Source organism: Melospiza melodia, chromosome 26, assembly GCF_035770615.1.
Source record: "Melospiza melodia melodia isolate bMelMel2 chromosome 26, bMelMel2.pri, whole genome shotgun sequence".
Lineage (NCBI taxonomy): Eukaryota > Metazoa > Chordata > Aves > Passeriformes > Passerellidae > Melospiza > Melospiza melodia.
This window is the reverse complement of record NC_086219.1, coordinates 3,291,870-3,314,656: the sequence shown is the minus strand read 5'-3', so window position 1 is coordinate 3,314,656 and position 22,787 is coordinate 3,291,870. Positions and strand designations below refer to the sequence as shown.

At 45.8% G+C, this 22,787-nt stretch overlaps 3 protein-coding genes across 4 annotated transcripts; 2 read left to right on the top strand and 1 right to left on the bottom strand.

The window, feature by feature from the left end:
• Window positions 1-450: 450 nt before the first annotated feature.
• Window positions 451-3,486, top strand: C26H1orf174 (chromosome 26 C1orf174 homolog). Its single transcript, XM_063176812.1, has 3 exons — window positions 451-615; window positions 1,173-1,646; window positions 2,391-3,486. Exons 1-3 carry the CDS (start codon window positions 451-453, stop codon window positions 2,502-2,504), a joined length of 753 nt encoding a protein of 250 aa, XP_063032882.1. The 3' UTR covers window positions 2,505-3,486.
• A 735-nt stretch (window positions 3,487-4,221) lies between these two features.
• DFFB (DNA fragmentation factor subunit beta) lies at window positions 4,222-8,158 on the bottom strand. 2 transcript variants are annotated; one of them, XM_063176811.1, is made up of 7 exons: window positions 8,013-8,158; window positions 7,682-7,808; window positions 7,411-7,599; window positions 6,609-6,688; window positions 6,284-6,457; window positions 5,793-5,893; window positions 4,222-5,315 (listed from the first exon to the last, which is right to left on the bottom strand). In XM_063176811.1, exons 1-7 carry the CDS (start codon window positions 8,124-8,126, stop codon window positions 5,099-5,101), a joined length of 1,002 nt encoding a protein of 333 aa, XP_063032881.1. In that variant the 5' UTR covers window positions 8,127-8,158; the 3' UTR covers window positions 4,222-5,098. The 2 variants fall into 2 exon arrangements, with proteins under 2 accessions (XP_063032881.1, XP_063032880.1); XM_063176810.1 differs by having other exon boundaries at window positions 7,682-8,158.
• A 76-nt stretch (window positions 8,159-8,234) lies between these two features.
• Window positions 8,235-22,444, top strand: CEP104 (centrosomal protein 104). The gene is made up of 22 exons (XM_063176802.1): window positions 8,235-8,296; window positions 8,935-9,098; window positions 9,595-9,768; window positions 10,075-10,213; window positions 10,782-10,844; window positions 11,204-11,280; window positions 11,424-11,592; window positions 11,876-12,034; window positions 12,634-12,864; window positions 13,076-13,279; window positions 13,853-14,020; window positions 14,579-14,752; window positions 15,069-15,245; window positions 15,662-15,868; window positions 16,301-16,417; window positions 16,881-16,917; window positions 16,996-17,068; window positions 17,656-17,764; window positions 18,038-18,176; window positions 18,876-18,943; window positions 19,152-19,242; window positions 20,394-22,444. Exons 2-22 carry the CDS (start codon window positions 8,986-8,988, stop codon window positions 20,525-20,527), a joined length of 2,823 nt encoding a protein of 940 aa, XP_063032872.1. The 5' UTR covers window positions 8,235-8,296; window positions 8,935-8,985; the 3' UTR covers window positions 20,528-22,444.
• Window positions 22,445-22,787: the final 343 nt, after the last annotated feature.

Below are 22,787 nucleotides of genomic sequence, written 5' to 3'. Positions count from 1 at the left end.
GGCATAGTGGAAGGTGGGATTGGATGATCTTCAAGGTCACTTCCAACCCGCCCCATTGTGACATGTGACGAGGTCCTTTGTGCTCACTTAGCCAAAGCTTCGTTAAGGTGATGCTGTCTGTGGTGCAGGCTAGGGGCTGCTGTGTGTGAGGGGCTGCGGCGTGTGAGGGACTATAGTGTGTGAGGGGCTCCGTTTTGAGAGGGGCTGCTATGTGTAAAGGGCTGTGGCGTGAGGGGCTGCTGTGTGTGAGGGGCCGCTGTGTGTGAGGGGCTGCGGCGTGTGAGGGGCGTAGGGTCCCCGCCGTCAGTTGGTGGGATGAGGCTGCCCTTTGCCCGAAGCCCTTTGTCGATGCCCAGAGCCCTTTGCCCCGTTCCCGGTGCCCGCACTCGCCCCGGGGTTCCTGAACGGAGCTCCACAAGATGGCGAGCGCGGGCCCGCCCTTGGCCCAAGATGGCGGCGGGCGGCACGGCGCGGGGCCGGAGGCGCTCGGACACCCGCGGCCCCTCTCGCCCGGCCCGGCCACGGCCCCGGCACCGGGCCCGGCGCTCCGCGGAGGCGGCCCCGGCAGCCGAACCCGCACAGCCCGCGGGAGAAGCAGCCGACACGGCGAGCCCGGTAGGAGGGACGGGGCCAGGTGGGATGCTGTGGGAAGGAAAGGCCGCGGGGCCGGGCGGTCGCAGTGGGGGGATCTCAGGTGATTATTAACAGCTACAATCTGAGCATCATCGTGTGGGAATTATCAGGAGAATTGAAGTAAATTTATGGCCCTTCCCGCTCCTCCCACGACGTTGTTTGTGCCGGTGCAGAAATACAGAGCAGATTTAGCCGATTGCCGTGCTGGGTGATGACAGGCCTGGCACAGTAATTCCCATTAGCATCATCCTTAAGAAAATAAGAACATGGTGATTGACCTCTTACGGTGCTAGTTTATTCTCTGAGACAAGTGTTTTTCTCTTGCTGGTGATGGACTGTATATTGTGGTTTATGTAAGCTGTCTGCTCCTCTTTTCATCTCTTTACATGTACTTTATACTAATTACTTTTCTTAGAAGGCTTGGATCAAAATGCCACTTGTGTGATGGAGCCCTTCTGTTCCTTTGTAAGTAAAGAGAGGAGGTGATTTTATTTTTTATTTCAAGTGAGCTTTACGATCTTGTCTTTTTTTTCTAACAGTGTTCATCACATGAAGCTGCTGAAGGACAACCTGCAAAGAGGATGAAATACGAAGAAAGCAATCTAAAATCAGAGCTAGAGGGACTCACATGTGAAAGTGGAAACCTTGCTGCGCTGGGGGAAACACCTAAAACATCTGATGAGGATGGAGGTTCAGAAGATCCAAGAGACAGCAGCGTAATCCAACAGAAAACAGATGAAAGCGTTCCAGAGACTGATGAAGGGAAGCAGGAGAAGGAGCAGGAGCCACACACAGTGAAATCCAGCGGTGCTCCATTAAAAACAGGTGGATATCTGCGCCACTATCACGTGTTCAGTGAGGAGGAGAGCAGCTGTGGGAGCTTTGATGGGGCCACCTCGGAGGACACGGATTGCCCACGGAGGCCGATGTTCCTGGAGCACAGCAGTGGCCTCTCGGATGAGGACAGCAACCAGCCCATGCCAGTGCACCGGTTCTTTGGAGATGTTGAGCTGGTGAGATGATGAGTGTGTTCCTGTTTTAGACCCAACCCTGGTCTGCTTAAAATTTACCTCAAAACTGGTGAATTTGGCCAGTATTGTTGGGCCCCAGATAAAACTGTCTCCATCAGAGATGAAAGTACTTGCCGAGCTGAATTAATTTCAGGTGTAAAATCTTTCTTATTTAGATTTTTTAGTCCAATTCCATGAGATAGGTATTTTTACTGATAACAACATTATGGGGACACAATATTGTTGGGAAAATAGGTTTATGCCGGTCTTTGATTCTTAACAGAATCATAGAACAGCTGGGGTTGGAGGAATCTTAGAAATCACCAGTTCCAGCCCTGCTGCATTGTGGATGTTTGGAATGGAAACTGGTTTCTGTCTACCTCAGCTTTTGAACTGACCCAAGAGCCAGAGCTTTACATCTGAATCCCTTTAACGAGCATAACTTTGGGGCAAGTGATGCTGCTACCTTTTAAGTGTTTCTTGTGGTATTTAGGGAGCAGTGAGGATTAGTTTAGGGAGCTCTTCACCCTCTGCCAATCCTCACACCAGTGAAAGGAATCTCAGCCCTGAGATTGCCCATGGGTCTGGTTTGTGCACACTCCCCTCAAAGCCCCACAGCTTTGGCTTTGTGCCACTGCTCCCCAGCTGAGGGTTGGTTCCTTGTCAGCTGAGGGAGCATGGGAGCTGGAGGTAGGAGTTCTGCCTCCACAGACTTTTTCCTTGCTGATTTGATCTTTTTTCCTCCAGCACCTCCCAGCAGTTGTGCTCCCGAGTGTGACGAGGAGCAGGCGAGAAGCCAGGAAGCTCCATTTCATTGCAAAGGAAGATGATGAAGAGGAGGAGGAAGAGGAAGATGTCTAACAACAGATTGTAAACAAACCCTTTTTCTTTCTCTCTGTGACCACATGGCAATGGCTGTGTCAGTAACATGAGGTGTCTGTTTGCCTTTTCTCAGGGAGAGAATTGGGAGAGTTTGTTTTGCTGGAATTGGCGGATACAGTATTGAAGTTATTATCTGGGGCAAATACTGAATTTTCAGTGGTTTGGAAATAAAGTATAATTGAGCACTTTACCGCTGATATTTCAGAAAAAAGCCCAGGGAACAGAGAAGTTCTTATGGCTTTTTTTGTGAATTTGAGCCTCTATCTTGAGAAAGTATTTGGTTTCACTCCTTTTTTTGAAAAATAGTCGAGAAAAGGATGCTGGAGCATCTTTTAATTCTGCAAGGTCTGTGCCATCCAGGTAACAAAGGAGCCAACTGACTCCCTGGTACAAAGAAGGTCAAAGGTCTTCCTTGTGTGGGTTGTTTACACCTAACCCAGCACCAATTAAACCTCAGAAATGCAGTTCTGCAGGCAAAATGAAATGCAGGCTGTCAGAGTGGATTCAGTGTGCTCATCTCTGCGAGTTCAGCACGTTTTCATTGCACGTCAGCTCCCCAAACACCCACCCCGTGGTGCTGCCTCCTCCCTCCACCTGCTGCTGTAAGTGTTGTCCTCTGTTGATTTCCAACTGGTTTCCAGCAGGGATTTTGGAAACAAATGCTCTGGTGGTGATACACAACAAATACCTTCCCTTGGATTTGACGGACAGGGAAAGATTGCTGAGCTCCCTCTGCATGTTTAAAAAAAAACAAAAGGAGCAACCTCAGCCAATTCCAGGAACTGTCAATTCACCCAGTGTTTGTGGGAATATTTCTTTGAAAGTGTGATTATGCAATAAGCTTCCAGATATTTATTGTTATAGCTCCTTCTATGTTTCTAAAAATAGAGAGAAAATGTTATCAGCAGATGGTTTAAATAAATATTAATTTCTACAGCTAGAGCTTGTTAAACATTCAAAAGTTGTAAGGCAAACAAATTGCATATGCATGGCATGGTAATGCATTTCCATTTCCACTCCAGCTGATGCATTGTTTCTGTCAAAGATATTTCTTGGCTCCTTTTCACTCTAATTCTGTAACACGGAAAAATCCAGATTTTTTAATTGCATATTCATAGTTCCAGCCCAGCTCTGTGTTGCAGCAGCTCCTCCCAGCATTCCTTCAGTGCTGTGTTTGCTGCTGGCTCTTTCTAGCAAACACAGTTTCACACACAGACATTCATTTCACTTGCAGAATGCATTTTCAGTTTGGGGGACACGTGCCACACAGGTGACACTGGGTTTGTCACCAGAATCCTGCCCAGTGCCCTCCCCAGTGTCAAACAGTGCAGGAGGGGAAGCTGGAAGGATTGATTGCATGCAGTGGAATTAGAAATCCTGTGTTAGAAATGCACCTCCTTGCTTTTCAGAATGCACTGTTTGGGAAGGGAATGAGTTTGTTGTTTAAATCAATATTCTATGTAGCAAAGCTTCCAAAACCCAGTAATTTGGGGCTCAGGCAGAAATGTCATTTCCACACAATTTCATGTGGACTAACTAGTCTAGGACCAACACTATGAGGGAAAACAGAGCTTTTTCTAGTTATTTACAGAGCAGTAAGTAGCTGGTGCTCAATTCATAAACACATTTCCCTTCATGCTCTATCACACCTGATCAATGTCTTGTGCCCCTTCATGTACTCACACACTCACAGATGTGGGGGCATTTTTTTATTTAAAATGTTCACACGATTTACATTGACAATCCCAAAAGTTCAGTTGCTATTAAAAAAAAAAATTTCAAGTAAAAAAATTGAACTATTCCTGATTTGTTGCCTGAGGTAGGAAATGTTTTACCAAAGCAATAATTCTCCAAGGCAGTGGGTAAACATTACTGTAAACATGATCATTGTAGCTGCCCTTTCTGGCAGTGCATCAAGTAAAACTCAAGCTGGAGGCAGAAAGTGTTAGAAAGGAGAGGAAAATCAGCAGGGAAGATGGCAAACAAAGGTGGAAAAAGCAAAAAAAATCTCATGGGCTTGCTATTCTTTCTAGGAGATGCACATGTGAAGCAATGGCAAAGGGGCAGGTGGGGATGAGGGCAGGAGCTTGGCACAGGTGAGGTGGCAGCTCTGCTGCTGAACCACCTTTGGAATTTCTGAAGCTATCTGCAAAAGGCACAGATAAAACATGGTCCTAAATCCTTCTTTGTTTGGCCTCATCTCCAGAGGAATATGAGTCTATGAGCCCCTGCAGGTTAGTTTGTAAAAAATGTTTTGTCCAAGTTTCATTTCTGTGTACTGTGAGTTTTGGGTCAATGCTGGCCAGAGATGACAGGGTAGAGTCAGAGTCAGCCTCTGGCTCATTTTCTACCTTTATCACACTTGATTTGAGCTTGATTTGAGGGAGGCTTGTAAGGAGTGGGAGGGCAGGAGAAGAGAATTAAATGGGATATTGGAGTGTGCTTTGTGAGGCTCTGGTTGGGTTACCCAGCCAGTCTTGTACCAAATAGTTCTTATTTAAGAAATTGGAGCTATTTAAAAACAACAGACTGACATGATTGAAAAAAGCAGCAGGTCCCTTCCAGAGACAGCACTAGGAAATCTCCTGGGTTTGTTTCCTCTTTCTGTAAATTCTGCTTTTGTCACAGCTGAGGTTATGATTGGTTTTCTTATGGCAAGCAATATGTACGAGTTTTAAATTATCCAGGGTAAACAGCAGCTGATAGAAGTATTCCCAGTTCACTTCTCTCCCGTCTCGTGTTTTGACAGCTTCTGCCAGTTCTGGGACAACAGCACGCTTCTTCTCAATTCTTGGGGACACAAAAGACAAGACAATATTGCCATCAGGAGTTTTTTCAGAATAATCAAGCCTCCATCTTCCTTTCAGAGCCAGGCAGAACTGCAATTCTTTCTCCATTACTAGGCATATGATTTTTTTCCCCCCAAGGAAATTAGTTTTGCAAATCTTGTTTGCTTCACACCAACATTTGAAATGGTTCAGAGGGGATTTTGCTGGAGAGGAGAATTCACACGGATAGCACAGTGAGGAGGGGTTTGCTTCCACACACAGAAAATCTGCACAGAAGCAGAGCAGCTAATGAGAGGCAGCATTTCATCTGTCTTCAGGGTTTTGTTCTCACAGCAGCTGCAGCATCCCAGCACCTTTTCTCACCACATATTCCCAGCAGAGCTGACTGCACAGCAGGGGGAATGGACTAAGGCTGAACCTTTCTGGTGAAGCTGAAGGCCACAAAGCAGGTAGGTCTGTATTAACATTTTGTACATACATGTGGTCAAGATTCCAGGTGCTGAAGAGGATCCTGCTTTCCCTGTTGCTGTAGGGGTTGATGGAATGCTTACATGGGCAGTCATCTCTGTCAAAAGGTCCCTGTGAAAGGTGTCACACTTGTCACCCCAGAGTGGTCCTGCCACCCACATCCCCCCCAGCCTGGCACTGCACCCAGGAAGCTGTTTCCTTCCTCTGATGTTGAGGGGGAATGGGATCAAACTGATAAAAGGGGAAGTTTAAGTCAGATATACAGAAGAAATTCTTCCCTGTGAGGTGGTGGAGCCCTGGCACAGGGTGCCCAGAGGAGCTGTGGCTGCCCCATCCCTGGAAGTGTCCAAGGCTGGGTTGGATGGGGCTGGGAACAAACTGGGCCAGTGGAATGTCCATCATCTCATTCCACCCCTGTCCATGGCAGGGATGGAAAGAAATGATCTTTAGGGTCCCTTCCCACCCAAACCATTCATGATTCTTCAGGAAGGCTGCAGGTACCTGACAGGAGAACCACCCCTCTGCAGTGCACAGGCGTGCTGCCTCCTCCTTCTCCCTTCTGTCAAAGTAGCACCCGTTGTACTTCACAGATTTCAGTTTTTCTGCCATCAGGTCGATTATCCCTCTGTAGGCATCTCGTGCTGAAGGATGAACGTTTGAAATAAAACCAGTAACCTAGAGAGGGCAAACCCAGCAATCACTCCTCAGTGCCTGTGGCAGCCTGAGGCTCTTTTCTAACATCACAACTGTAGAAATACTTTACATTCCTGCAGCTACAGAATTACTGTTACAGCTTGACATAAGTTACTTCAACACAAACTTTTACCTCTCTCATGTAGCCCCGCATTCTGCTCTCACAGCTATGCCGCAGGTAGCTGGATTTGTTCTTGAACCGAGACTCCAGCCCTGGAGGGAATGAGATTATTTTGTACCTCAGCACAGCTCCTGCCCAGCTGGGAGTTCATACTGGCTATTAACTCAGGTTGCACAGGTTTTTTAATTTCTCGTTTTTATTTTACTGGTTCAGGACCACCGTGCTCTTAAGCACTTAAAAGGATGCTGTAGAGCATCTGCTGAAAAAGCAGGAGCTGGTATTGTTATGTTTCTTGTTACTCTGTATATGTAGAACACCAAGAAATTGTGAAAGGAAAACAATTGTTGGGGAAGAACTGCAGTAACGGCTTGGGAATGGGAAGGGAAACTTGCAGATTGTAAAGAGAACATAAAGCTGGCAGAGATGTCCCAGTTATCCATATACTATTAGCAAATCATTAAAACATCAACAATGCAGATTTATATTAATAGAGGAAATACATTGCAGAGCTATCTTTATTAAACCAATAGGGAACTATTAAAAAAAAATCACTTTAGCTTTGATACTAAACTACTAACACATTTAGCTTTAGATACTAAATGTTCATGTACTTTAAAGAACATGCACATTTAGTATCTAAAGCTAAATGGTGCTAACGGTAGGGATAACTAAAACCCTGATCAAGCACCCAATCGCACCAGCCAGAAGAACTCCCAAACTTTGCTTTAAGAGCAACAAAACTGACAGAAGTGACTTTTCAGAGCAGAGCAAAACCCGGGAGTCCCGTAGCAGCTTCCTACAGCAACAAACGCACCTTCAAACCATTTCTCGTCCTCTTCCTTGTCCTCGGCCAGGATGTTTTCGCTCAGGTTGTGGACGAGATCCGCCAGCAGCTTCTGCCTGTGGGGAGCCCGCTCGTCCGTCAGCAGCCTCCGCGCAGCCTCCACCACAGCGCCCTGGTGGCTGCAGAAGGCGGCCAGGAGCCGCTCGATGTCGCTGGCACCTGGGGCAGGTGAGGCGGCACCGGCTGAGCCCCCGCGGCCGCCGCTGCCCCCGCGCCCCCCGCCCGGCCCCGCCGCACTCACAGCCCCGCCAGCTCTGCCCGGGGCCCAGCAGCACCAGCTCCGTCTGCGCCGGCAGCGCTCGGAAGTAGCTCTCGGTCAGCTCCGTGCCGTCCTCGTAGAGGCAGAGGCGGCTGCCTGCCAAGGGAAGCTGCCCCACGGGCGGGTGAGACCCTGCTCCAGGTGAGAGCCCGGCTCCGGGCGGCCCCGACCGCAGCGGCTGCAGCTCCGCACGCGTCTCGGCGGGCAGCTCTAGCCCTGGCCCGGAGCGGCGGCACCCGCTACTCGCGGTCCCGTCCAGCATCTGTAAGCGGCATCCCAGCCTGGTATCGTCCCGTCCCGGTCCGCCCCGCACCTGCAGCAGCCGGCAGCCCTTCCTCAGCAACCCGCGCAGGCTCCCGGCCGCCACCCCGAACTTCTGCGGGCTGCCGCACCTGCGCAGGCGGAAGGGCCGCAGCGGCTCCGCCATGGCCGGGCCGTGCCGCTCCCCGCCCGGGGCCGGTATCGGTGGCCGGGGCCGGTATCGGTATCCGGGGCCGGTGCCGCCCCGCGCAGGCGTCCCGGGGCCGGCGGGGCGGTCGCGCCTGCGCGGCGGGGCCGCGTTGCCATGAGAGCGGCGATGGCGCCGCGCTGAGCCAGGTGGGGCCCGGCCCGGCGCTTCCCCTGCTCCCCGCTCTCCCTCCTCCCCGGGGACACCCCCCGGTCCCGCCAGGCTCCCCCGTGCTTTGTCCGCCGCCCGGCCTGGCTGTGCTCCCGGAGCGGTGCGGCCCTGACCCCTCCGGGCCTGCGCCGCCTGCGGGGTTGGGGCCGGCGAGGGGAGGGAGGGACGGGGCCGGTGTTGGTGCTGGGGTGGACAGCGGTGCTCCCGGTGCTTGTGTCCCCGGCAGTGGGTGTGTGGCTTTCCCAAAGACTTAATTGACCTTGTGCTTTGCTTTTTGTTCGTCTGACTCCGACACCCAGAGCATGGTGCAGCTACAGGTTTGGTACAGGTTGCTCCTGTATTCATTTGTAACTCATAGTTTCAAGGTCCGTCTTGGGTTAGCAGGTTTAATTTATTGGTAGGCTGCTCTGCAAGTGATCTAAATCCTCGTTTTGCTCAACAAAAGGTTAAAAGATTAGTTATATTGACTGATCTTTTATCTTTTGGTCTATATTGACTGACCCGTGCCTAAAGAACATTTATGGTGCCAATGTTAATCGTCGTCTACTGACTCGACTGACCTCAGGGTGCAGTTCTTTGACCGTAGTGCCTCGGTGGGTTTTCGTCACCCTTCCAGGGATGAATCTAAGCTTCAAGGCCGTGGCTGTGACCAGCTCATCTGCCCAGGATGCCACACAAGATCGGTTTCACGGTGATCAGCTCGTCGGGACACGAGGATGGGTTCAGTGCTCGGGAGCTGATGGTTCATGCACCGACCGTGAACGGGTGGCGCTCGCCCAGGTACTGTGAGGGGATGGCCTTGGAGCACTCAATTTCAGAAGCACTAAGTTTAAAATGAGTGGCAGATGTACTGTGCATGGTCAGAGCAGTTTATAGTATGCCAAACCAAGCTGATAAAGCAAAAAAGTTTCCATAATCCCATGGCACCCTCATCCTGGGGGAAAAAAGCACTTTGGTTAACACCTAAAGGCGCTGAATTGTATTTAAATAAAGTCCTGGAATATGAAAATGTTTCTGTTCTTGGCAGTCTTGGAGTTTGGCTTAGTATGAAAAATCCATTTGACTCAGCACATCTTAACATGTGTGGGGCACCTGAAGATAAGCTCGCAGTAAAGAGAAGGGAAAAGTGTTTCCACTCTACTCTTGGGATTCTTACAATATTTATAATATTAGCTTACAATTAACAGCTTGAAAGTTCCATAATTAAGTGTTGCTCAAGTTGGAAGTGAAATCTGCTTTGAAATGATGACTGAATTCAGGAGCTTGTCTCTTTCAGGCTCTGTCAGTACCCCCAGGAGATCACCCTGCAGCTGGTGGAGCGGTGTCGGATCCGGAAGCTGCAGCTGCTCGCTCACCAGTACATGATTGCGAGCAAAATTGAGTTCTACATCAGTGAAAGTCTGCCTGAATACTTTGCTCCCTATCAGTCAGAGAGGTTTCAGAGACTTGGGTGAGACAGAAAGTTCTGGATCAGTTTAATGTCTTAATGAGAAGAGTTTCAGGGGAGAATAATTCTCAGTGTGGGTTGTGGGTGATTGGTCATGCTGTGTGAGCAGCTGGGAGATCCTGGACTTGTGTGGATCTGTGACAAAGCTGGAGATGCAGGTGAATTGCCTTACCAGGTGACAGCACACAGTTATTTCAGTTGTGAGGTTATGAGGGAGGTTTCACAGTTGTTTCAGTTAGGAGGGGATTTTAAACCCCACCTGTGTGTTTGGATGTATCCTCTGCTCATGTGTTATGTTTTCCTTCCCAGTTATGTCCCTCTCTCAGACAATGAGAAGACTGATTTCAGAGCTCGAGAGTTGAAATCTGTGTACATGGATGCAGTTGGCCAGTACCTGAAGCTGATTTTCCATAAAAATTATGTCAATAAATACAACTTGTATGGGCAGGTGAGTTAGAAGTCCTTACCTGGTAACCCAGGTGACACTTCCATAGTAAAGAACACACACAGAAATCTGCTCCCTTGATTTATGGAAGCAAAAAATGTTGGTTAAAAGTTCCTGTGTTTATTTTAGTTTGTTTTAAAGCACAAAACACAAGGTTAGGAGTGAGTTGGGATCAGGTGGATGCACCTCATCCAGAACAACGAGTCAAGGGCACATTCTGTCACTCTTGTTTGTGCTGAGCAAGGTCTGTGTTGAGGACGAGGAACTCCCTCTGAGAACAGCTCTGGGGTCACAAAGCCACTCTGAGTGTTTTGGACCTGTTGTGGCATAAAGTGAAGATGTTGCACAGCCACCGTGGTGCAGACACACAAACACCTGCTCAGTTCTGCTGGGACTCATTTCAGACCATGGGGTTGTAGATTTGGGGATACATCTTCAATGGAGCAGGAGGAACATTTAGCACTCTGCTTCTCTCTGCTTCCATGTCACCCTCCTGACCACAGTCCCTGGTTTTTGTTCCAAGAAAAAAGGAATGTGCTTACACATTTCCATTTTCTGTGAATTTCTGCAGGTTGCCCTGGTAGCTGTGAACATCATTGGGGATCCAGCAGACTATGGCATTGACATGAGCATTGTGAGTCCAAAGCATCCCTGTCCTTTTACTGATGCTCCATTTCTTCAAGTACAGGTTCCTGGAGTAATGGGATGAACCTTTCTTGTGCCAGCTCTTCAGCAGAGCTGTGTTGCATTAATTTATTTTTAATGTTCTCTTGAAGCAAGAAATTTGAACCTAATATGGGAATACAAACATTAAAGTGTTTGAACATTTTCATTTTTATTTTCTCCAGATTCTTTTGCTTCAGTGTGCCCCAAAACATAAGTGCTTTATGTTGCAAAACTGATGTTGGTTGTGGCAAGTCAGAATTCTGTCTTGAACACACACCTGATGTTGGTGAATGTGCATTGAGATTTTCTTTTTCCACCCTTCCAAAGCCTACCAGAGAGCAGCTGATAGATCACTACATGGGAATTAAATCAGATGACCCTGCTTTGAATGGAACTTACCTTGGGTAAGTTTGTTCTTTGCCTATACCCTGGCAAAACCTCTGCTTGGTGTAAAGCAGTTGTTGATCTATGTGTTTTGTTAATTCCCTGCTAATGAAAAGAGAAGCCTGCTTTATTGTGGTTTAATTTATTCATTTTGTGCCTTCAGGAAACATGACTCCATTTCACCTCTGGATGATTTGGCCTTTGATATGTACCAGGACCCAGAAGTGGCTCAGATAATCCGGAGGCTGGATGAGAGGAAGAGGGAAGCTGTGCGTCTCGAGTGCTATGACCACGCCAAGAAGCTCAAACAGGCCATTGCAGACTTGCAGAAGGTGCTGTTGGAAGAACTTTGACACCTAAGTGGAGCAAAGCCCAGTGACCCATCAGGAATCATAATGATTTTGCTTGTGTGGAACCATAATGATTTTTGATATATTTCCCAAATGATTAATTTTAAAATCACATAGCTTGATTGAGTAATTTGCCTGGGAGCAATGAAAAAAGTAGAGTAATGTGATTCCAAGAAATGCTCAGTAAAGTGATTCCAAGAAATGGAATGTCACATTTCCAAGAAATGTTGTGAGATGGTTCCAAGGTGATTTGTACCAATCCTAGGTGGGCGAGCGACTCGGCCGCTACGAGGTGGAGAAGCGTTACGCCGTGGAGAAGGAGGATTATGACCTTGCCAAGAAGAAGAAGGAGCAGATGGATGAGTACAGGCTGAGGGTGTACCAGCAGCTGGAGCTGCACGACCTCCTGGATGCACAGCTGCTGGTGGGTGCTGTTAGTCCAAACTAACAGGGTGTTCTAAATAGAAATGGCACAGCAGCCAAACTTCATTCACAGGTTAAGGGAGATTTTGAGATTTACTAAAGCATTTCAGTTTTCTCTTTGGATTGTGGATTTCTTCAACCTGAGACTCTCAGTGTGGTGTTTTATGAACATGCTTAGTTCATAAATCCCATTAAACTGTTGAAGTCTCAAGAAAATGACATTAAAATCTTGAATGTTTTGCATAATTTCAAGACTACCTGATGCAGATGAATAAGGTACTTTTTCATATTTTGGAGGGGTAGAGGGGGCTTAGGATGGTATCAAGGCTAACCATACAGAATCCATGTGATTTTTATATCCATAGAGTTATGTAATGTGCTCAGAACAGGAAGTTTTATAATCTCTCCACACATGCACCCACACAGAATTATTTTCTGACTTTTTCATAAAGCTGCATTCAGTGGGAATGATGACACACCTGTGAGCCAGGTTCAATCTTTACTTGAAATCACCAGAAGCCTGTTGACAGAGTTGTAGCTATACTGAGAGATTTTAGCACATTTTTAGCCTTACTGTAAAAATCTTCTTCTCTTTCTCAGATCCGAAAAACTGAGTTGCCCTTGGGATCTGTGAGTGGCACTGAGAGCTCCCAGAACTCCCCTCCTGAGCCTGCAGACCCTCCCCAAGCAGAGCCCCTGAGGGCAGAGCCTGTGCTGGAAGAGCAGTTGGTGGATCCCGCTTCTTCTGAGCCTGTTGTTCTTCCCTACCAGTCCCCTCTTTCTCCTCAGACTCAGCCCACAACCTCCAAGGAAGTGTTTCCCAAGGAAAATGTGAGTAGTGTTCCCTCTGTTACTACAGAAACCTGTCAGAGCAAACAATCTGATGTCCAACCTTCCAAATAATGTGGTTAACTCATGGTTAACTGGGGTGTCATGCTGCTTTAATTGAGAAAATTGCACTGAGGTGATAAGACCAATTAGTGATAAAACCACTTCACATCTGCATCCTTCCAAGAACAACAAATTTTATCTTTTCTGCTAGGTTGAAATTGTACCTTATGATGAGAGACCTCTCCCAGCCATCTGCAAGCAGGTGGATGAAGCTGTTGCCTTTGTTGAGCCAGAGGTGATTGAGGAGGATGTGGGTGATGCTCCAAGGACTGGCAATGCTGGGGAGCCTGAACAACTCACACAGAAGGCACTGAGGGAAGCCAGCCCTGTTGTGGAAGTTTTTGGAGAGACTTTGGTAAAAACCAGTAAAACAAACCCCAAAAACCAGTAAAACAAACCCAAAACCCAGTAAAACAAACCCAAAACCCAGTAAACCAAACCCAAACCCCAGTAAAACAAACCCATGGGTTATTGTGCTTTGGGTTAAGAGGATTTTTATGTGTTTAGAGATGCTGTTTTGAAATCTGAGCTTAAAATTTGACCTTGGCTCTATGGATACCTGTTTACAGTATTTTTACCAATCTGTAGCTTTGATGATTGATTATTTGATGTGCTGATAGACAGACAGGATCCAGCAGACTGCTTTAGGGTATGGACCCAGAACACCCATAACTTGCCACTGTCTTTTGGAGGGAGGGAAACCCTCCCTGTGCCTGGAAGGGCTCCATGAGCCTGACCTGTTAATCCCATTTCACTCATCTCATTTCAAAGCATGTGCTTTTAATAAAGCCAGATTCCTGTGGGGAACACCTGGGGACTTCACACTTCAGTTCATATGTTATTTTGAGGCTGGTTCTCTATAAAAATGTTAAATATGTATTGAAATATCTGTCGGGACCTTTTAAGAGATGGATTGTTGTGTGCTCAGGTTTCAGGAGCATATTCCAGAACTTGGTCATGTCGAGAAGAGGCTTTACTGGCTGTGTATGAGAAGCTGATGGAGGTGTCAGTGGACACTCCAAAGGAGGATTTAAGGAACATGCTGAGGGCTGCTGTTTTCCTTGTGAGGAGGGCCATCAAAGACACTGTATCTTCAGTAAGTTGGGATAAGTTTGGTTCTCCAGTGAAGAACTGGCAACCAAAATTGCAGAACCTTGGGGTTAGGATACTTTGAACAAACACTACTGTTGAATAAATCCCAAAGCAAAACAATAACCCTCAAAACTCCCAAGATAACTGGGCAATATCTGGCATTGAACAGATGGAGAAAACTGCCCAGGGCTGAGCCATGAGCTGGTGCAGTAAATGTGCAGTGAGGTTGATCCTTTTTCTTTGTTAAATCTGAAATACAACAGTGAAATAACTTCTAGTTTCCAGCTCAAAGTACTGCACTTAGCTGAAGGACACTTGGGCATCAAATAAACCTTAAATAAGAAGAAAAGAAGAAAATTGAGCTGGTACTCTTTATGAAACAATTTCTGAAGCCTTTCACCTAAGTCCTAGCAACAGGTTTTCTGGAAGACAGTTGTCTGAAGTAGCTTCCATTAAGGGTGTTACTGTAATTCAGATTAAAAATAGATTTTACTGTATTGTCTGAGAACAGGGGGCTCTGTGTTGGTTTTGCTCAGTGTTTTTTTTTTCCTTTTTAACTTAGGTTTTTCAGGCATCCCTGAAACTCCTAAAAATGATCATTACCCAATATATACCAAAACACAAACTGGGGAAGATGGAAACCTCTCATTGTGTGGAAACAACCCTGCCACATTTGCTTTCTAGAACAGGAGACTCTTCATCCCGCCTTCGTCTTCTGGCTTCAACCTTCATCCAGGTGGGTGTTTCCCTTCAAATTAGGGAGCTCATAGGTGAGAAACACCTGATCAGAATGGACTGTGAGACTAGGGTTGGCTGCTGTGAAGTGTTATATCTTATCACAGAATAGCTGGGGTTGGAAGGGCTCTTTGGAGATCATCCAGTCCAACCCCTGCCAAATCAGGGTCACCTGGAGCAGTCTGGGGGTACCTGCTGCTGCTGCAGGTGTGACTCTTGTGTTCTTTGCTGCAAGTGACCTACAGAGATAACAAAACTGCTTTGCAGAGACAGGTAATTGTGCTTTTCCAGTGTGCTCACTGACTCTGTGTTCCTAGGAAATCGCACTGTGCCCTGAAGTAAAACCTCTCCAGATTATTCCAGTGCACCTGGCTAAAACATTAAAGCCAAACTCCCCAACACACCTGGCAATGAGTCACGTGGAGCTGGTGGAATCTCTCTTGGTAGCCATGGGGACTGAAAACTCCGGGTTTACTGTCAGCAACGTCATGAAGGTAAGAGGTCGAGGTTACAGCACAGGGAGGATTTTCTGATGATTTTCTGGGGGCTTGCCTGGCTTTTTTTGAGTGCTTGAGAATTCCTGGAGAGGTATATTCCCCTGCTCAACAGTGCTGGTAATTTTAGAGCAGGTTGGACAGGGTTTGAAGCAACCTGGTCTAGTAGGACATGTCCATGCTTATGGTATGGGGTGGAATGAGATGAGCTTTAAGATCCCTTTCAACCCAAACCATTCTGGGTTCTATGAAGCAAGATGTTAATATCTGCAAAAGAGGACCAATGAGTTAAAAAGTGTTTGCAAGAAATCCTGTAGGAAGATTTCTCCCGCTGCAGGAGAGTCTTGGACTAATAAACCAATCCTTAAAAATGCGAGAAAAAAAAGAGATAAAAATTTTTTTATCATTATTTCCAGTTTGCCACGGGAGCTCTGGAGCACAGGGCTCATGAGGTGCGTGAGGTGGTGCTGAGGATCATCTTTGCCATGTACAGGGAGCACAGGGCAGCTGTGCTGGAATATTTCCCTCTGGACGACGCCAGCGCCCGCAGGACCGTGCGCTACAAAACTCTGTTTGAGGGCTTTGCCAAAATCGATGGGAAATCTTCTGAGAGTGAAGGGAGGGTATGTAAGGAGAGGCAGAGCCTGCAGGGCCACTTCAGACATGGTGGATTGTATTTGTGGGGTTCCCAGACAAAGGAAGGAGTGATGAATCTGACTCCATGTTCTCAGAAGGCTAATTTATTATTTTATGATACTGTATTATATTAAAGAATACTAAACTAAACTATACTAAAGAATACAGAAAGGATACTTACAGAAGGCTAAAAACATAATAATGAAAACTCATGACTCCTTCCAGAGCCCTGACACAGCTTGGCCATGATTGGTCAATAAGTCAGAACAATTCACATGAAACCAATGAAACAACCATGTGTTTATTATTTATGATACTATATTATATTAAAGAATACTATACTATACTAAAAATACAGAAAGGATACTTACAGAAGGCTAAAAAGGTAATAATGAGAACTCCTGACTCTTTCCTGCCAGGCACAGAGAAAAGCAGCAAGAGAAGCAGAGAAACAGACAAAGGAAGAAATGAAAGTTCTAAAAAGCCACTCAGAAGCTCTCAAATTAGTGTTACAAGCAGAGGTTGAAGATGAAGAGGTGAGCATGTTTCAGTTTAAGGTTTTTTTAATCCTTTGCTCCTTGGATATCGTGGACTTAGATAATGAGCATTGGTTGTCTTATTAAAAAGAGTGAGAAACTCTAGACATACCCTGGGTGCCTTTTCTCCTCAGCAGTCCAGCTTAAAATCTGGGGTGTTGTTCCTCTTAACATAGTGTAAAATTTGGATTCTTTTATAATAAACCAATAATACCAATATAATATAATAATATATAACATAACATAATATGTATTATATAATACCTTTGTAATATAACAATTATACCTTTCTAATATAAAATAATACCTTAGTACAAGTGATTTGCCCTAGAACCAGAAGCACAAATGTTGTAGTGCATTGGCTCTGCTTCTAAATTTTAAATTCCAGACAGAAATCAGAATATAATGTATTCCCTTTCTCTCTGGAAGGCAAATTTCTGAATTAAATTTCTTTGTTTGATAGGAGAAAGACTCTTATTTTCAGAAGACAGAGAATGAAGGTAGGTAGTTTGAACTAAGAGTTAAGAAATGTAGATTAATTAAATTGTGATCTTGGTTTAATAGTTCTCTCCTTACAGGTTCCCAGGTATATGAAGCTACAGCAGGAAATATTCAGGAGGAACTTTCCTCTGTTGCAAATTACCTGGATAAGTAAGTGAGATGAGCCTCTAATCACCTTAAGCCTTGGTGTCACCTGTGAGCTCCTAACAGTAATAACATTTTTCCAGTAGATCAAAGCTAATTCCTTCAGCAGTGAAACAATAAAGACTAAAATCTCTTCCAACAGATTTGAAATGATCACCAGGCAATCCTAGGTGCTTTTCTTTGAAGTTCTTGGATAGTGTGACTTTGTACTTTTTCTGAGTATTTGCTTGTGGGCTAAGAAGTAGCCACAGTTTAATGTTAAGCTGCCAGTGTGAAATAGGGGAAAATATGGTGGGGGTTTGCTGGGTGTTGTACGGGGAGGGCATAGAAGAAAATTCTGGAGCCAGAAAGCCAGTTTTGATGAGGTGCCCTCAGAACTTCTGTAGAATTAATCATTCTCTAAGAAAAATTGCTCTGTGATTGTATTTACCCTAAATTACAAGCCAGTACCTGCCCCATTCTAAGCTCAACTCTACACAGGGGAAAGAAAATCTTCAAGATATTGGGTGTGTTTGAGAACAGCTTGGAACAGAAGGAACAGGGCTCATCCATTTCTCTCTGCTGTCACTGATGTTTGTGTTTTTTTTTCCCAGCTTGTGTATATTTTGTGGTGAAAGGAACGAGTCCTTCACTGAGGAAGGGTTGGATCTGCACTACTGGAAGCACTGCCCCATGTTAACCCGCTGTGAGCACTGCAAACAGGTCAGACTGAAATTCCCAGAGCTGCTGAGACATAGGCTGCTGTTATTCTGGTTTAGATATGCAAGATATTTATCACTGCAAGATATTTAATTCACATAGGTGAATTCTGAACACACCCACGTGATTTGAGTAGTGCTTTTGGAAAAGAGCACCAATAGAAAATGAGTTAATAACTGGACTGAAATGAAATTTTCCTTTTGTCATTTTGCAAGGTGAGGCTGAGCTGATCCCATCTCTGCTTGCTCAGCACAAACCTTGCTGGCTGTGTTGCAGATGCTGGAGATCTGCAGCCTGACAGAGCACCTGCTGAGTGACTGTGACAAAAGGGACAGCTTTGGGAGGTGCCCACGCTGCAGAGAGGCCGTGCCCAAGGACGAGCTGCCCAGACACATAAAGAGCAGGATTTGCAATCGTGAGTAGCTCCAAACAGGGAGGTTTAGATTTCAAACACCAGGGATCTTTGGCAAGTCAGGCTTAGGGATCTGTGTAAATCCTCAGGATGGGATAAATGACTGAGTTTTCTGGGGCTTGGCCTGTGTGAATGTTTGTTGGGAGGGTGAGTGAGAGGATTGGGAAATCTCTTCCATATCCCTGTAGATTAAACACTATCCCAGCACAGAAAGGACATGGCCCTGTTCTGGAGTGAGGTCAGAGGAGGCACCAAGGTGATCAGAGGGTTGGGTCCCCTCTGTGGTGTGACCATGTCTTTATTATTCCCTACATACACTGTGGGGAAAGGCTGAGGGAATTGGGATTGTCTGGAGAAGAAAAGGATTTGGGGTGACCTAATTGTGGCCTTCTAGTAGGGGCTGAAGGGGCTACAAGAGAGGTGGAGAGAGGCTGTGTAGAAGGGCCTGGAGTGACAGGACAAGGGGGAGCAGGATGATCTTTAAGGTTCCTTCCAATCCTTGTGATTCTGGATTCTGAGATTGCTTTTGATCTTGTTTTGATGAAGATGATTAAACACAGGGCTTCTTTGGGAGCAGTTAATGGTAACAGGAGCTGGGTTAGTCATTGGGTAGTTTTATGCTACTTGCTCTGCAGATTCTCTTCTTGTGTCTGATATCAGCCTCTCTTTGCAATTCTTACCTTATTTTTCAAACAATTTCAGCTGCCAAACCAGAAAATGTGGCAAACCACTGCCCTTTGTGCCATGAGAACTTTCCTCCTGGAGAAGAGGTGAGGCCACCCTTCCCTTTGGGCAGATGTTGGTATGGGTTGGTTTAATGTGATGGACCTTCCAAGATATATTAAAATAATGGAGATATTAATTTCTATTCCATAGCAAGGAGCTCATATTTTAAAAAAGCAGATTAAAGTGCTGTTGATATAAATTAGTGCTAATTTTGCTGGAGTTGTGCTATCATTGCTTTGTAATTGACTTCAGGCCTGGAGATCTCACCTGATGAGCAGAGATGGCTGCAAAATGAACCAGAGGAGGACATCCCTCCTGAACAAAACCATTCTGCTGCAGCCTGGTAAGACATCAGTTAATGATAATAACATTTATACTTTTTACTGTGTGGCCTTTGCTTAAGGAAAGTGTTATATCCCCAAGAGCTGGGTCTGTGCAGCTCCTGGTTTGCATTTGGGTGAGAAATGATAATTCTTGTGCTGGAGCAGTGTGCCTGGGAGCAGATTCCCAAAATCATGCAATAACAGTCATGTTCAAAGGAGGACACGAGCTCAGCTGGTGGGGAACTGGCAGATTTGACAAATTGATCAGTTCAGGGATTTTTTCTGCAGAACAGGATGACCATGAATAGAACAATCAGCTGAACAGTGTTCTGGAAAGCTCCTGAATGCTGACACAGGGAACCAGAGCCTGATTTAGCTTTTAGTGTCCAATCAAAGGTTGCTAATCTGATCCTAATTACAGGGTGAACTGAACAGTGAGTGCTGTGCACTGCTTTTATTTCCAGGCCAGACTCAGGAACCTGACAGATTTATCACTGTGCAGCTTTTTCACCATCAAAGAGACATTGATGATGTCAGGTGGTGTTTTTTCCAGCAGTTTCCTTTATGAAGAACATGGAAAATCCTTTTATTTCCAGAACAGAGAAGTTTAAAAAACTGCCTGTAGCACCAGAACTTTTGGCCAGTAACATCCAAACCTTTCCTCCTTCAGACTCTGGAGTTTTCTAGTCAGCTGTGTGTTCAGTTCACATTCTCTGAGCTGTGCTCTGCTCATATCTGCATGTCACTATCCCAGGTTCCTGGAAAGAGCTGTGGAATTGCCCATTCTAGCTGACCTAAGTGAATCATAGGGGTTAAAATCATCACTTTCTGGTGTTAAATTGGATTCACAATCCTGTCTGTCTGTCCTCCGCTTTGCTGTTTGTACTGGCTAATGAGACACCAGTCAGTTGTTAGTTTATTGCTGCTTAGAATTTGGAAACAGAAGCAAATCCTGCCTGGATAAGCTCTGATTCTATTTCCTAGAGGTGGGAAAGGAGCCCTGACCATTCAGACACTGCTGGTGTGGAACATGCTGAGCTCAGTGCCTGCCAGCTGCTGCTTGCTTCAGTCATTAAGACTTAACAGATCTTGGGAATCAAAACAGTGGATTAAATTCACTCCTGGGGACTAGATGTGCTTGCAATAATGATCTCTATTTTTCTCTTTGCAGCCAAAGCATTTGGCCACTATTTAAGGAGACCAGGTCCTTCAGGAACAAAGTTTCAATCTCCTTCAATAGGAAGCAAGATCAGAACTCGAGGGGCCCCAAATAAAAACACTGGCAAAACATACTCCAAGCGATGACAGGACAAGTATTTCTTCCTTTGTCTGAATAACTGGGCACGTGGCTTTTCTGAGCTATTTAAAAATTGTAGGCAACTTGTATCATCTTTTTGTGGGTTGTTTTTAGGCTTGAGCAGTGCCTGGTGTGATCCCCACAGCGTTGCTGTCACTGCAGCAAAGGGCTTTGCTTTGCTAGGAATGCTCATGTTGGAAATACCAAATGCTCTGGGACAAAAACATTATTTTGACAGAATACTGTGCTCTCCTTTCCAATCCCATGTCAGTAATTTAATGGGTTCAAAGACATTAATTATGTCAAGAAGTCTGTTTCCTGGTGCTTGAGGAACAGGAACCACACATGGGGGAAGCCTGGCCTTGTGTGTGTGTCAGATTTCGGGTTCTAAAGGCAGCAGAGCTGTACCCAAAGCACTGCTCAACCCCAGGAATTTGCACCAAATGAAAAGCCAGAGGGCTGGCTGGATGCTTTCCTGGTTGTGCCACTGTGCAGGAGGTGACAGGACATTGCAGCCTCTCACTGTGCACCAAGTGCCTTAGGAGCCCACTTGGCAGGAGGGTTAAACTAAACCCTCCCAAGTCTGTATTCCCCTTACAGAAATGAAAAAAATAATCTTGGTTGGGTCCTGAAGAGCTTGAATTAGTAAATATAGTCATTTTTGCCTGCTTTAGTGCACTTTCAGCTCAAATACTGAGCTCCTTTAATTAGATATTGATTAAAATAACCATCCACAGACTGGAGCACGTGTCTTGAACAGCTTCAGAGAGACAGTCTATTATAAAGAGCCAAGGCATGAAGCTTTGTACCAAAGCAGCCATTCTCACATCTCTAACATTCTCTCTTTAACATTCCAGCTGTTGCTTTCCAGTGTGGAATTGGTACCATGGGCACAGGAATGAATGGTCATGATAATATGAGGGGAAATTTGGGGGTTTTTGCTCCCATGGAGTGACTTTGTGGTGTTGTTTTGTATATAGAGCTGATTTTGTAATACAGTTTTTCTAGTTTGCCTGCAGCCTGCATACCAGATTATGGATTTTCCAGGTAGATCAGTGTGCTTGGATTTCAAAATTCTTTGTATAAATTGTTTCTCTAACTCTTCAAAATACATATCTCAATATTTATACACAATTAGGAACATATATATAGGTGTTTTTATTTTCCCTTTAGTGACATGGGTTCCTATTTGAGGGCCCAATTCTCTATGCTAAATAAATAAATATCTCAAAATAGCCTTTGATCTTGCTCAGAGGTGTAAGGATGAAAACTACTCTGTGGTACAATCAGGAAATAACTTAGTGGTGATAAAATAGCAGTTTTTTAGAATGTGAAAGGACCCTTTTGGAGTACAGAAGTACCACCAATGTCATGTTTAAAGGTGAATTTATGGGATTGCTCCTTAATTAACAACCTGGCTTTGCTGCAGTGGCAGAATAAACACTGGAGTGAAAACCACCATGAGGTTTGATGCTGTGCCACCAAGTCTTGAGCAGAATATTCCAGAGAAAATCCATTGCACAGGTGTGGGTCTGGGCAGTGAAAGAAGGGCTGCAAAGGGTTGGACTGGAACCTGGATTTGGCAACAATGGGGCCTCAGTAGGAAAGCAAGGAAAGAGTGTGGTCCTGAGTGATCTCTGTCCATCTGAGCTGTGCCTGAGTGTCAGCTGGGGCATTTTCATTTGTCACTGCAGAGATGGTTCCAGAGCAGCCCCTGTCCATGTGTGCAGGAGTTGATCTCATCCCAAAAGACCTCTTGGTGTTCCTCTACTCCAAGAGAGCAATTTATAGTGATTGCATGTTCCTAAGTGCTGGATGAGCTAATCACATATTGAAATCTAGGAGATATTATCAGGAAAAGGAGTCACTTGTGTTAAATGCCAGTTATTTTTATTGCACATATTTAATAAATTACTTTAACCAGTCTGGAGGGTACGTCTGCATTTTCCACCTGCTGCAATGGAAATGGGTACAGAGTGGTGTGAGGCTGTGGTACCTGTGGGTGCCTGTGAGTGCTGTACCTGTGTGAGCCATGCCTGTGGGACCTGTACCAGCCGTGACAGTGTGTGACATTGCGTGCTGTATGTGTGTGAGCTCTATCTGGACCTGTACATGTGTGAGCTGTACCTGGACCTGCGTGAGCCCTGCCTGTGTGACCTGTACCAGTGTGTGCTGTGTGTGTGTGAGCTGCACATGTGTGTGCTGTACCTGGACCTGTGTGACTTGTACCAGTGTGTGCTGTATGTGTGTGAGCTGTACACGTGTGTG